The 15,356-nt window shown below is 31.9% G+C and overlaps 1 protein-coding gene across 2 annotated transcripts; it reads left to right on the plus strand.

Annotated features, from left to right (window-relative positions):
- Positions 1-35: 35 nt before the first annotated feature.
- On the plus strand, positions 36-12,173 carry LOC119835904 (nucleobindin-2). 2 transcript variants are annotated; one of them, XM_038361012.1, is made up of 10 exons: positions 36-182; positions 464-580; positions 2,278-2,385; positions 4,046-4,153; positions 4,758-4,925; positions 5,312-5,434; positions 7,809-7,905; positions 9,532-9,765; positions 10,538-10,641; positions 11,029-12,173. In XM_038361012.1, exons 2-10 carry the CDS (start codon positions 470-472, stop codon positions 11,812-11,814), a joined length of 1,839 nt encoding a protein of 612 aa, XP_038216940.1. In that variant the 5' UTR covers positions 36-182; positions 464-469; the 3' UTR covers positions 11,815-12,173. The 2 variants fall into 2 exon arrangements, with proteins under 2 accessions (XP_038216940.1, XP_038216939.1); XM_038361011.1 differs by lacking the exon at positions 7,809-7,905 and adding an exon at positions 7,664-7,763 and having other exon boundaries at positions 37-182.
- Positions 12,174-15,356: the final 3,183 nt, after the last annotated feature.

Below are 15,356 nucleotides of genomic sequence, written 5' to 3' on the forward strand. Positions count from 1 at the left end.
TCTAGTTATATCTTTCTTTCTTGATTGGGACACGTCATGACGTCAAGTCAAAGGCTAGATTTAATATAGTGATTCGCGATTCGCGAAAAGCAATAATTTGATTGAGGCTTGGCTATTGACACCAAATGTAACTTTAACGTATTAAAATAAGACGTGGATTTTGTTTATATGACGTTAAAGAGGTAAGTTAGGTGATGAAATAAAATGTGTGCTTATGTACTTTATATAATGTTATAATATTAAATATCCGTGCGTGTACCTCACACACGACAGAATTTATTCAATCGATTCTAACAGCTGTGTTTAGATCAATAAAAATTATGACTATTTTGTTTTGTTTCATGAATACAAAAATACTCTACATTTTTGTATTTTTTAAAGAATTATATGATAATTATTGTAGTTAAAAAATAATTTGCTAATATAGATATGTAGCATGAATAACAATTATTTTTTGTTTCAGATCACAATGAGACCAATATTATGTATATTTTTTCTGATAGCTATACTTCATTGTTCATATGCACCACCGGTTACACCAGATAAGTCAAAAGAAGACAGTGAAATTAAAGATGATCTGGTAAGTTTCTATTTGTACAAGAATTGATTATTTGTCTAAATTTAAAACATTTTATCTTTCATAAATATCATACATTTCATCATGTATAAGGTAAAACAAGTAATTAATGTACCTCTCATTATTGCGGTAAACTAGTTTTATAAAGTCACTTGTCCTTAAATGTTACATGCACTTTTTATTTTCAACAAACAGTTATGAGCTGAGCCAGGCTTGTGTTTTATATTTCCTATAATATTTATAGAATAGTTTTTGTTATTTTATTGTCATATAAAGCTTATTTTTGTATATTTATATGCATATTTTGGGTTTTTTTTTCAGCGAAGGTCAATTTTTTTCACCAAGAAAATAATTTCCATTATATTTATTATTAGAATTAGGGTCCAGTGTTTATATTTTGACTTTATAAATCTGTGGATATTTTAATAAATTTTTAAATTAATTTGATAGTATAAGCAGATCTAAGTCTCAAATAAAATTAATATGCTAAAGTTATATTATGACAGTGCATAGTTATGTGTTTTCAACCAGATAAATTTACTCAGTACATAATTTATATTCACTATTTATAGAGTCTATCTACTATGTGTGTCTAGTCATGTCTTGATATCATTGTAAATTTAATTGTTTGAGTTAAAACTTTCACTATAATTATTTAATGCAATGAGCAGCATGTGCAAAAGTTATGTACTAACAAAAATTTCCTTACATTTTGTTCACAATATTAAAAGAAAATCACAATTCTATTACATTTATGGTTTATTACATTTTGTTGATATGCTTTTGCAATATAAACAAGAATAAATAGTCTATTAGGTTTCAGTAAAGCCAATTGTATATGAAAGCAATCGGCTGTAGCAATTACATGAGAGTTAATTTTCTTATCAATGCAATGCAATTGTTTCAATTTGCGAGTGTGGATGTTTACAATTATGGAGAAATATTTCTTTCAACATTTACATTACATGTATCAGTATGTGTTTACTGAGATATATAAATTTAAAGTAGTTAATAAGAAACTTAAAAAAGCAATGTTCAGAGTTTTCTCTAAAAGCTAGTAGATATGTTTAACCAATTGATTTTCTTTATCAGTACATCATCCTCTTTAATGTCCTTACTCTATGAATTCTGAATTTCTGGAAATTTATAATTCTGGATGATTCTATTCTATACGAAAAGCTCAAGATATAATGCAATGCTTTTACTTTGGTTTACCTGCTCTTTGCTAAGCGAAAGTTAGAATAAATTCATGACTTTAGTTATGTTATACTTTTTATTCATGATTGACAAACTTATTTAGGGCATTTGGTGCTGATGGATAAGAGCATTTACTTATATCAAAACATTTCACATGCGATGCGAACAAGAGGTTCTTAAAATTTTTATTGAACCTCTTTTCAAGTCCTATGCGCGAAGTTTTGTTAAAACTTGAATAAGCGAACTAATGTATTGCGGTAACATTTTACCGAACAAAAGTGTATGAAATTAGCAACGATAATTTACAAATAAATACACATTCCCTAGGAGCATTATTTAACGTGATCATTAATAGTGAACGAATGCCTGAGAAAATGCTCTCACATATACCCTAAAATATATTATATACAATTGACAGTCAAAGGCGAAGTATTGTTTTTAAAAGTTGAAGCTACCTAGAAGCTATTCATCACCACAATAAAACTTGATTATTTGTATTTCAGGAAGAGTATATGGAATACCACCGTTACTTGAAGGAGGTGGTGCAAGCTTTGGAAAGCGATCCAGACTTTCGCGAACGTTTGGAGAAAGCTGATGAGGAAGACGTTAGAGTGAGTTATATGGGATTTGAATTTGATTTATTTCATATTATTATTTATTTCACAATATGAAGTAGAAAGAAAATATTTTCTTACGCATGTTCGCAATGGATACAAATTAATAAGTTGTTCGTGTAAGTCTAGTTCCTCTTGGAATATTTTTTTGCTAGGCTCATATAAAACAGATTTTGCCATAGAAAAGCCAAGTAGCAGCTAATTGAGCAAAAAATCATTGACGAATTAAATTATTTTATTTGAAACTAGCTGCGCCCCGCGGTTTCACCCGCGTAAGTCCGTATCCCGTAGGAATATCGGGATAAAAAGTTGCCTATATGTTATTCCAGTTGTCCAGCTATCTACGTACCAAATTTCATTGCAATCGATTCATTAGTTTTTGCGTGAAAGAGTAACAAACATCCATACATCCATATAAACTTTCGCATTTATAATATTAGTAGGATTATTAATATTTGAAATTATTAAATTTCACTTGATTAAGTGCAAGGTTGTCGAAGGGTTGGCTTTTAATGAGATACACGCAATGCCATCTTAAGCTATGGCCTTGGGCACGTAAGAATTTGGGGCCATTTTGGAAAGTAAAAGTAGTAAAAGTAAGGAAATTCTTGATCCTCTGCGCCCCTCCTGCGGATGGGGGCCCTGGGCACGGGCCCCGTGTGCCCTTATAGTAAAGACGGTAATGGATACACATCTGTTTCTGCAAATTATTGAAATGAGTCGTTTTATATTAAGTTGTTCAATCTACAATATTAATTTCCTGTTTATCTACAAGTATTGCAATTGAAATCCACGGCCGTACGTAAATATATTCGACGAGATATTAGTGTCGGACGCGGGTCATTACCCGCGTTGTGGAAACGATTTCTATTTATATGTTTATTAATTCACATCCACATTACCTATTAATCGTTTCGATGTATAAACATAGTTTTTGGCATGATTTTAAGACTAATATTTGTTATGATAAAGTAAGTAAATTAGTGATAAAGAGAACAAAAAAATATAATGTAAATGTGGTTTTTGTTTTTTTAAATCTGGGTACTCTTTTTATGATATTGGTACTTTACATTTATAGATTTCATCCTTATAATTGACCCTAAGGATCAATGTAATTAAAGGAACTGGGTGTAATTTTTTACAAATCGGTTGTTCGATCGGTCGGTTCCATTCTAGGTCTGGTTCTACGTGAGCGAATTTTAAAGCGAATTTGAGGATTTTTTTTTTTATTATTTCTTTCTTTTTAAAAGTAATGAAATGTTTGTTTTAGTTAAATTTTCTTTTAACAGCATAAAATGTGAAAATACTCTTTCTTTAGGTGGTATTAGAAAATTCCATCCTATATAATGTAAATGCATCTATATGTTTAATTCGCAGACAAAAGATGAGATATGCATCACTGGATGTGCATCTCAGCTTAATAACATTTTAACGGATGAAAATCTGAGACCATTTTAGATTATTGTTTTAATAAACAGATGGCTAAGTAGCAGATAAAAAGAAAAAAAAATGTATAACTTATGTCTACTTACTTATCTTAGGGATATTTTTTATAATCGTCATTTACTGTAGGTCATTTGTTTTCAACGGGTGTTTAAATCAATAAATTACTCATTAGTCATAATTAAAATGCGTCATATCAATGAATCGTTTGCAGACCGGGAAAATAGCGGAGCATTTGGACTTCGTGAATCATAATGTCAGAACGAAATTGGATGAGATTAAGCGGCGGGAATTGGAGCGTCTGCGACATTTGGCCACTAAGGTAATTTATCATCATAAGCCCTATATATTATACCCAGAACATGGTACTAAACAAATTATTCAAACCTCAATTTAAACTTTTATTTCTCTCCCATTAACACTTATCGTGATCTCGTGTTCACTATTTGGATGAGTGAAGAATTAATTTTTGTTTTATATAACCATAAAAATTTTGAATAAAAGAATTCTTCGTCAAATATCTACAAGCATTTTTATATCATAAATGTTATAAATCTTTCATTGTGACGTTATTCCTGAACTCTCATCGTGTAAAAATGATAATTGTTTTGTGTTGCATTAGACTTGAATCAAAATAATGTGATATTTTACTAAAATAGTGTATTTGGTTGCTTACACTTGGCGAGATTGTAGGTCGTGGTCTAAAGCGTCATAAGAGCCATTGTAATATGTCACTTCTACAGATAGAAGGATACAATACGCAGTACATAATATGTATTACGTGTTTTATTTTCTCTTCATATTCAGTGTGGGCTTTATACATTTTTTTAGGTCAGATTCCTTACTATGATAATTACAATAAAAGCGGATCGTATTGTCTCTTCCATATTAGTACTATAGCTAGCTATTCCAATTTTATATTCCAGCAATATGAATTGACAAATAACCTTGAGCATGAAGGTAAGGTGCCGTCTAGCGATCATTTGGACCACCACAACCCGCACACCTTTGAAATTGAGGATCTCAAGAGACTCATAAAGAAGACCACAGAAGATTTAGAAGCCGCAGACAAACAAAGGAAGGAGCAATTCAAGGTATTGTGATTTTTATTTGAAAAACTAGTTTACTCCGCTTTCGCTCATTTTTTTTATAAATTTTAGTCCTATTTAACTATTTTAGGTGGAGGCAAATCCAAAAAAAAGAATCATTAAAATTCGTAAAACCAAGCTTGGTCTCAAAGATTTTGGCTTTGATGCATTCGTCTTCTCTTAGATTGATATAATAGCTGTTTAAATTTGAAAAGGTTAAAAAACGTCTTTGATGAGTCGCGCCAGACAGTTGTCTGTAACTAGTTAGTTAATTACATGCATACATAAAATAATTTTCAAATGCATATTATAATTAATTTATCACGGATAAATAGAAAAATATATGAATTTATCTGGATGAATATAATGATGGCAATAATGGGAAATTTCAGGAATATGAGATGCAAAAGGAATTTGAGAAACATCAGAAGTTAGAGAGTATGGATGAAACGCAAAAGAAGGAATATATGGAGAAACTGAAAACTGAGGAAGAGGCTAAGAAACATCACAAACCCGTAAGTATCTGTCATCATCAGCTCATATTTCGTTCCTATGTTTGGTGACAGGGCTCCTATGAGCCAATGTGTCTAGAATCATATCATGTGTGCAGTGGTGAGGTGGATAAAGTTCAAATAAAATTGGAAAGTCAATTGTTTTCTTTGACCAGACGAGTGATCTCGAACTCACGACTATTCGATCGAACTCTGTGGTCTGAACCGCTGAGCCAACACTGCTTTGTATAGTAGTTATATTCAATGTTAATTATTATTATTAACCTTTATTGTATATAAATAATTTAATAGAACAACGCGCGAGGTACTAGTTTTGGAAAAAAAAAAGAATCATCAAAATCTGTTCACCAAATAAAAAGTACAAACACAAAAAAACCCTTCTTCCATTTTTGAAGTTGGTTGAAGAAGAATTCGGATAATTTTAGGCATATGTTTTCTATTGTAATGTTAAGTGCTCTCTTTTTTAGTAGGTTATTTTTGACATTGTGTTTTTAACTATTTGCGCACCAAATTTCATCAAAATCGGTGTGATCTGAGCATTTGTAATGTTAGTATGGAGTAGTGGTGGTTTGTGTGTCATTATGTTTTATGTTACTTTAATGTGATAATGTGAAACAACAGATCAATAAACATTATATTATTAATATGTGTAGGTATTTCGTATTTGATTGATGTCGTTTTTATTTTAATATAATTAATCAGTATTTTCTTTTGTTTCATATTTCATAACATAAATAATAAAATTTTTAACATTTATAACGTAGAGGTAATGAATATAATCAATAAATCGCATATGTAATCCGTTTTGGCGGATTTTGTTACCTATGTTCTATGAAATCATTTAATATTACTGCATCATTCTATTATTTTCTGCTTCGCTTAATTCATCTGCTTTCAATTTAATCTTGTTAAATTATGTTAACTCACTAAAGTTATGGTAATTGAAATAAACCATTTATTATCTCATCCATGTATAGATAATTAATATAATAACAATATGAACTTATCATACGTTATCTCACTATAAATACTTATTTTTGCTTTGAGCAATAATCATGTGTTTGTGAGATTTTCTCATACAAATGTAGTGGAATCGGTTTTTTGTAATTTGTAACGCTTTACAATTTACATGCGTGAAACATTTCAACTCCTTGGTTTAATTTATCCATATAAATTGCATTACATAAGAAACAACTTTATTTCAAACTAGCAGCTCGCCCCAACTTCGCCCTAACAAATTACATTTTCTTAGACATTTCGGATTGATTTTATTTTGCAAGCTTTTCAAATTAGATTTCTTTTTTACTAAGAAGATTTGTTTATTTACTAAAATCTATGCTACATTTACTGTATCATTAAATATTCTTCAGGTTTATAAATGGTTAATTAACAAGTATTTCTATAAAGCAATTAAAAATGACTAATCTATATTACCAAGACATTGTGTGTGCTTTAATTTTATAACTTAAGCATATTTATAAATTTTTTATTAACTGTGAAATTCATTAAATCTATAAGCAGTAGTTGATATCTGCCTTCAAAAATAAACAATACCTTATACATATGTACATATACATATTATTTGTTCATAAAATTAACTGTTTTTAGTATGTCACATTTATCATATGTTTATTAGCGGTTGCCATGTAAATTGACATCACATTAAAACTTTGAAGTCAGTCACGATTTCATCATGAATATTTCGCATTGTATAATAAATTGCATTTATTAGAATGCCTTTGTATGTACCTATGCAAGATAGCATTTGAACACATTATTCAGATCATTAGTGTATTAAAGATATCAACAAAATTAACTTCGCCAAGCGTTTTCTGTAATGAATTTATGTTAATATAATATCCTAAGATTTCTGCACCATTCATAATATTTTATCGCCCTTTAGTGGAATTGCAAATAGGACAATGCTGTTCACTTCGAAAACACTTATGTCACCTTGATTTGATAGCTTTGTACTAAAATATAACACATTTCGATTTAAATTAATAGTTCAGATTATGACAAAACTGTGCTTTAATATTTTGTTACCATTAAATTTCTTATAACATTTATTGCACGTTTAGTTTGGTACAAAATTCTGTACTAATGTTTTATCATATTGATCATTTTATGGAATACATGATCGAAGTTTACCTTGGGACCAAACTGGCTATCGACGTATACGACCATTTATGATACCTTAAGTTAAAATTTTTCGCACCTAAAATTGAACAGATCCACCACCCCGGCTCCAAACAACAGTTGGAGGAGGTATGGGAGAAACAGGATCATATGGATCAACAATTTGACCCAAAAGCATTCTTCATGATGCACGGTGAGTTGTACATGCCGCGGAATAATTATGTGTTGTCTGTGACAGCTTCACCATCCAGTGACAAGGGGTCAGTTGTTAGAGTTGTGGAAAAGTGACCGAATGGACAAAGATTTCGACCCAAAGGTGTTTTTCATGATGCATGGTAAGATCCATCGCGTGCGTGTGCGAGTAGGTTGTCGATTAGATTGTTTTGTTTTTATTGGGATGGGTCGGTTGTGCTATATATTTTTTGCATTTATATCAATACTAAGATATATAAAGCTGAAGAGTTTGTTTATTTGAACGCACTAATCTCAGGAACTACTCGTCCGATTTGAAAAATTCTTTCAGTGTTTGATAGCCCATTTATTGAGGAAGGCTGTAGGCTATACATGTACAACGAGCGAAGCCGGGGCAGGCCGCTAGTGTGCTTATAAAAAGAGTAATTATATTAAACCAGAGGCATGTGTCCTTTTCGAGTCCTTTACTTTCTTCTGCTTTTATGCCTTATCTTTTAGAGTGTAAATTAGAGTGCTTATAAGGAAATACATGTACCAAAGCATTTAAAAATAACATAAATTATACAATTAAAATTTTTTTATTGAGATGACAAATCAAAGAAAATTATATGCAGCAAGAGAATTTACTATTTACGTCAAATCTGAAAATTTTCTTACATTTTTTTAATATAAATTTATAATAATATATAAATTTAATTATTCATTTTGCATATGAATGTTAGTACAACTGACTCGTCTCTTTAGCATGGTCGTTAGTTTATTTTTATCAATATGTGTTGTCTTGTTGTGTTTGTTTGCACGCTTTAGATCTTTATTGTGTAGTGAAGAGCATTTTAGTGTATTTTTGTGTTAATTTATTAAAATATATAGGTCAAAGGTAAGTAGGAATATATTTTTTATTTTATTTTTTACACAATCTAATATTATAACAATATATTCGATTATTTAATTTTCCTTGGTAGAAACATTAAAAACATGTGGTTACTTTTGTGAACAAAAGTTCAATGTTCATATCACATTCATTATTTTAACAATTAGTTTAGGTAAATAAAATTGATTCTTTATGAGCTTCACATTAAAATAATAAGCAATAACAGCAGGTCGATAAACAAATGTAATATTTTTAATAAACCCACCGTATTTCGTATCTCAGACTTTTCGTTTTATCGATATTATAAATTTAATTTTTTACATGAATATCTATGCTCATTTATTCTCTTATATATTAATATATTGATATAATATATTGTTATGTTATCATGCATACTCGCATGCACTTATGTTACATACGCTATACAAATAATCCATACGAAACAAGCATACATACAAAAACATACAGCAACTTTAGTTCATTTATAACATATTTATTTATTTAAAGGTTGTTATTGTTATCGTTACCCAAATAAACAAGTATACATCACATCATTCTTAGTGCTAAATGTACAATTTTTGGTAGGTAAACACCACATGTAAAAAAACAAGAAAAAAATAATATTGATTTGCTAGGGTTTTTGTTGTTATTATTTCATCAAATATTTTGCAATATAAATAAAATAACAATCAAGTGATACTTAATTATTAAAAGTGGTAATGTAAGTAGTTTAATTAATAGAACTCGAAGGGCAATTTTTCTTCAGACGCTATTAAAAATTTAACATGCGTCACATTAACATTATCTTAAATAATTTTGGTAATAGTATAGTCATATCAGTTTACAAAAATCAAAACTATCCAAAAACTAATAAATATTCTGTCATCCCACAACTCAGATGTTGATGGTAACGGTGTATGGGACGCTGACGAGGTGAAAGCGCTATTTATAAAGGAGTTGGACAAGCTGTATGGACCAGGAGGGCCCAATAAGGACTTACACGAGAGGGCCGAGGAAATGGAGAGGATGAGGGAACACGTGTTCAAAGAGAATGACCGGAATGGAGACGGCTTGATTGATTTCCACGAGTTCATGACTGAGACGCAACGCGCTGATTTTAATAAGGACGAGGGTGGGTTACATTTATACTGATTTTATTAATTTTGCTTTTGCCCGCGGCTTCGACGTGTTCGTTCATATTGTAATAGATGTTTTTATACATATAAAACTTCCTCTTGAGTCACTATCTATTCAAAAAATCCCCTCAAAACCGGTTGTGTAGTTTTAAAAATCTGAGCATACATACGGCACGGTCATTCAATATAGTGTATATATTATATGGTACATGTTTCCAAAACATTTTTATACTACAAAGTGATTAAATTGATTGAGTGAAGGTTTAGAGACCGTGAATGACCGGATCGAGTTCACCCGGTAAATAATATAAGATACTATCTATTTGCTCATAAAATTTATTGAAAGATTATTATTTTTAAATAAAATAAAACAAAAAATATTATTGTTATTTATCTAGGTGTTTTACTAAATTTACGTTCTTTTATTTTTTTTGGTATATGAGGAGACCATGATAAATAAATTTTTAATGTTATAAATATTTTCTACATTTAAGTAAAATTCAATGAGTTGAACTTGAGTATGACTCGGTCGTTCCTTTTGGAATAAAAGGATTCTGAATGTGGGTAATTGCCCGTAATATATGTCATTATTTTGAAATATTGTTAATTCACTTAAGAAAATAAGATCACGAATTATGACTTTAGTAATATTGAAAAATAAGTTTTAAATTCTTCTTGATTTAATAAATTTACGGCACGGCTCCTATCTAATTTCTGTTAATTTTTGATGATAAAAAAAATGTTACTCATAGAATGCGTTTGTCTTAGGTTGGAAATCAATCGACGAGAATCAAATCTATACCCAGCAGGAATACGAGGAATATGAACGGAGACGTCTCGAAGAGCTGAGATATTTACAACAACGCGGTCTGGTATGTTGTTATGTTATATGCTAAGCTGATATTTGAGATTTTTTAGTTTTACCTTCTAAATATCGGTTGTATCATATACCAGCTGCGCCCCGCGGTTTCAACCGCGTAAGTCCGTATCCCGTAGGAATATCGGGATAAAGAGTTGCCTATATGTTATTCCAGTTGTCCAGCTGTCTACATACCAAATTTCATTGCAATCGGTTCAGTAGTTTTTGCGTGAAAGAGCAACAACAACAACACACACATCCTTAAAACTTTCGCATTTATAATATTAGTAGGATTTTATACTTGGTTCTTGGATTGAATTAATTCAGTTTAACTTTGATTATGTTAACAATTGACCCACTATTTTACTTAACTAAAAATGAATATTTGTTTATTATAAAGGTTGACGCTCACGGTCGTCCGATACCTGGTGCTGAACATCAGTTACATCAATACGAACAGCAGAAGCAAGCCTACCACCAACAGCAACAACAGGCCTACCACCAGCAACAGCAAGCTTATCACCAGGGACAACAGTATCAGCAAGCTGGCTATCAGCAGCCCAATCAGTATCCTAATCAGGGTGCACCCCAAGTTCCTCAAGGCCAATACCAAGGCCAACCCCAAGGCCAATTCCAAGCTCAACCACAAGGCCAATTCCAGGGTCCACCTCAAGGTCAATTCCAGGGACAACCTCAAGGTCAATTCCAGGGCCAGCCTCAAGGTCAATTCCAGGGCCAACCTCAAGGTCAATTCCAGGGACAACAAGGCCAACCTCAGGCACAGTATCAAGGTCAACCTCAAGTCCAACCTCAATCCCAACCGCAATATCAAGGCCAACCTCAAGTCCAATCTCAACCTCAAGCACAATATCAAGGTCAGCTTCCAGGGCAACCCCAGGGCCAAACTCAGGGCCAACCCCAGGGTCAACCCCAGGGACAACCCCAGGGCCAACCCCAGGGCCAACCCCAGAGCCAACCCCAGGGTCAACCCCAAGGCCAACCACAAGGCCAACCCCAAGTCCAATATCAAGCCCAACCTCAAGGTCAACAACAACCATCTCAAGCCCAATACCAGCCAAACCAACAAGCGCAGCCCAACGCAAATCTAAACCAAGCTCCAGTAAGCCAAGGCCAACCCCAGGCCCAACCAGCTCAAATCCAACAACCACAAAATCAAGCTCAATAACTGAATCCATAGAAAATTTAAATAAATTAGTGTAACGACCAGTTTCTTGGTGAGATCTGTCTGTCTTTTAGCCCAAAATTCCTTAAACGTTACGTGTCCTAAAAATCCGTACGACAAAAACGTCAGGATAATATGGCAATATCGGATGCATCGGATTTAGAAACTTGTCGTATATTATGTAGTACTTTTTGAATATATGTAAATTTTAATCATTCACACATTGGTGCCAAATTCGCACGCTGTCATCGCATCGGCTATTAAATTATTCTAATATTTCGTGTTTTAATAGATCAAAATCTATTATATTCTTATTATACAGAGATTGTTAGAATTAGTTTGAATTATACGTGACACCTAAATTGCGTTTTATTTATTATATTTCCTACTAATCATTGAATGAACACAAAACAAGATGGTACGGAATATTTAGAACTAGCTGACCCGTCAAACATTGTTCTGTCTTACTCTTGTAATTTATGGGTTCGAGCAGTATTTCTCCACTGTATAATAGATGTTATTATACATATAATCTAAATCAATCTCAACAAAATCTGTTGAGTAATTTTAAAGATCTAAGCTTAAGAGACAGGCGATTGGCTTTGTTTTGTACTATGTACTGAATTTCAAAGGATGGTTCGATTGTACGTTGGCTTCAAGTCGAAAGTATTGAGGAATAAGATACAATTGCATTACATAATATGTATATAATATTATAAATTTACTTTATTTATTACCAGTCGCATTCTAAGTTTATCTGTTGTCGTATATGCAGTCCTCTCGCATCCTCATAAAGTTATAAAATGTGACTGCAAGCAAAGGACTATTCTAATTATAAATCCTTTACTCTCAAGCCTTAACTAATACTTACATTAAAAAGAAAACATATTTTGATCGTTTGTGTTTACATTTTTACCGAGCATACCGAGCACACATTTTCACCAAATTTCATAGGCATTTTATACGTTTTTATATCAGGTCTATTGTTTATGTATTATGTTTATGGCTGTATATGGTTTGAAATCGGTTTAACTATCTGTTTTAAAAATAATTGTGGAAACCGGAAAGTCGCTCAAAAGTGACTCCTAAGGTTTTCTTATAGTGTTTCTTGATTTTCCTCGATTTCCTTGAAATTCCATCATCGGGTCCTGACTTTATGATAATGGATCACCTTGGGAGTATCCGGAGTATCTGCACTCTTCTTACGAACAATAATTATTTTAAATCGGATCTAAATTGGCGAAAATACAACATACACAAAAAAATACATACAGAGAAAGTCCGTTAAAATGTGAAAATTTATGTTGATCTTATAATAGGTTAATACTTTCCTCAATCGTTAACATATTTTCTTAAAAACAATTTTAAAACAACTTAACTACAATTGTGTGAATAGGTATCTAATAGATAAAAGTTTAAAGGTCATTTTGTAATGTAAGTAAAGATAGCGGGAAAGTACATACTTAATAATATGGAATGAGTTGTTACTGATAAGTGGAACGGATCTTAAATGGACGTTTGTTTCAAGTTAAAAAATAATTATCTACATATCTTGTAGCTTGTTTCTTATTTAAATATATATATTTTTAACTGTAATTAATGTACAATTAAAAATTTTGCTGAAACTATGGGGTTACATACCCAAGATTTCCTTTGTCTTGGATCCAGCGCTGGCAGTAACTCGGTAGCGAAAGCATAGAAAGTTCTAATGGTGCTCTTTGATCAAGATATTCCTATCATTTTCACGTTATGAAGTTCTATATTTAAAGCCAGCGTAAGACCTTTCAGGATCACGAGATCGATCATTTAAATCTTCGTAGAATAAGCATGGTACTAATAACATTTGTTATTGACAAACATATAAGCTTTCTATATGCATATTTCTGTAAAAAATACGCACGATTGAAAACGCCTATTTTTGGTTCGTCTATTTTCGAAGCCTTTTTTATCTTCAGGTTTTTATGATTGATTATTATTACTAGTTTCAATGAACAATGCCAAAGGCCATCTAGAAATAACAATAGGTGCCAGTCTTATTGATAATATGCATAGATACACTTATTGGTATTTGTTCTCGATCCGAGCAAGCACATTCGTTCGCATTGGTAGGCGTTGAATTGATTGAACAATGAGCATAACAGTCCATGTATTTGAGGAAATAACTGATATCGCGTTTGCATCACCCACCTGACTCATACCATTCTTATTATGCTTAGCACACGCTAGCAAGGCTGTTTGAACAATGCTGAATCGGGTAAAGTCGAGCGGTGTTAAACACGTAGGTACTGTGATGAATTGGCAATATATAGAATTTGCACTTTGTTCCTCTTCTATTTTAAATTGCATTGCAATTGAAATCAATATACTATGATCAATACATAGGTAAATAATGTCTATCACGTCTTATTTAAGACTGTTGGAGTTTTTATAATAACGTGTCGGTTAATTTTCATATTTGTTATTTTTTCTTGTATGTTTATTTTCTTTTCTACATATATTATTTTTATTCAATAAATGTATGTTTGGCTACACTTCAATAAGACAAGCATAATGAGTACAAACGAATGCAATGTCTCATTTTATTGTCTCGGGTTGTTGCCTTTAAAATAAATGTATTCAGGTATGTAAATTTATGTTCCGACATTATTTATTTATCTATCTTTCATCTCTCGATTATCCCGTATATTGCATTCTACGAATGTGGGATCGAGCACGCTACAGCACGAATCGGGACATCTCGCACCGGGGAAGTACCAAACTCCCACTGAAAACCGGCGTGAAGTAATGACATGCCACTTTGTCTCCCGCTTACCCTACATTTCGTATGGTGAGTGGGAGAGCCGGAATTCGTTTCCTTTTCCTCACCCGACCCAGTCTATTTGTTCTTTCCAAACGTCAATCCTTTCTTTTTCCCTTACCCGGGTAAGGCACTACCACTGCAAATGATCATGGAAGGTGGTGATCGCTTACCATCAGGCAATCAACCAGTTCAGTTCGCTATGATATAAAAAAAAAACGATTCTTTTACAACTTGGACATTGGCTGAATGCTTAATTGGACGTAAATAGTATCAATAGACATCGACAAAATTAAGCAAAAAGCTATAACGAAGGTACTTTTGAAACATACAAATACCTATTAATATTTTCATTCGTAACGAAATAGATTCCAGTATATTTACCAATCATCTATAAAGCGAAGTTTGATCATACTTCTATACTTCCAATTGGAAATTCATTCAATATTCATAAATATCGTCGTTCGTGCTGACGAAATTCAACAAACTTTCTTTCATTGCGATATATTTGCATTTTGCATAATACCTACGTATTATGTTATGCTTCTCGGAAAATATGACTCAAGTGTTTATATTTGTTGCTTACTTTGATTGCATATTGTGTCCTTTTACGTTGATAAGAAATATGTTTTTGAATCGTGTTCGAGAAGCAATGGGTACAAAATTTGCATCTGGATAAGAATTATTTTTTATTATTATTGATCTGTGGAAGGTTATGTTTAGGTCTTTAAACAGTGCTCATTCCAGT

The sequence above is a fragment of the Zerene cesonia genome, chromosome Z (assembly GCF_012273895.1).
Source record: "Zerene cesonia ecotype Mississippi chromosome Z, Zerene_cesonia_1.1, whole genome shotgun sequence".
Lineage (NCBI taxonomy): Eukaryota > Metazoa > Arthropoda > Insecta > Lepidoptera > Pieridae > Zerene > Zerene cesonia.

Coding starts and splice junctions, on each gene's coding strand:
- LOC119835904 (XM_038361011.1), top strand. CDS start 470: ATGAGACCAATATTATGTATATTTTTTCTGATAGCTATACTTCATTGT. Junction 4,926..5,311: donor AAAGGAAGGAGCAATTCAAG/GTATTGTGATTT, acceptor GGGAAATTTCAG/GAATATGAGATGCAAAAGGA. Junction 10,642..11,028: donor ATTTACAACAACGCGGTCTG/GTATGTTGTTAT, acceptor TTTATTATAAAG/GTTGACGCTCACGGTCGTCC.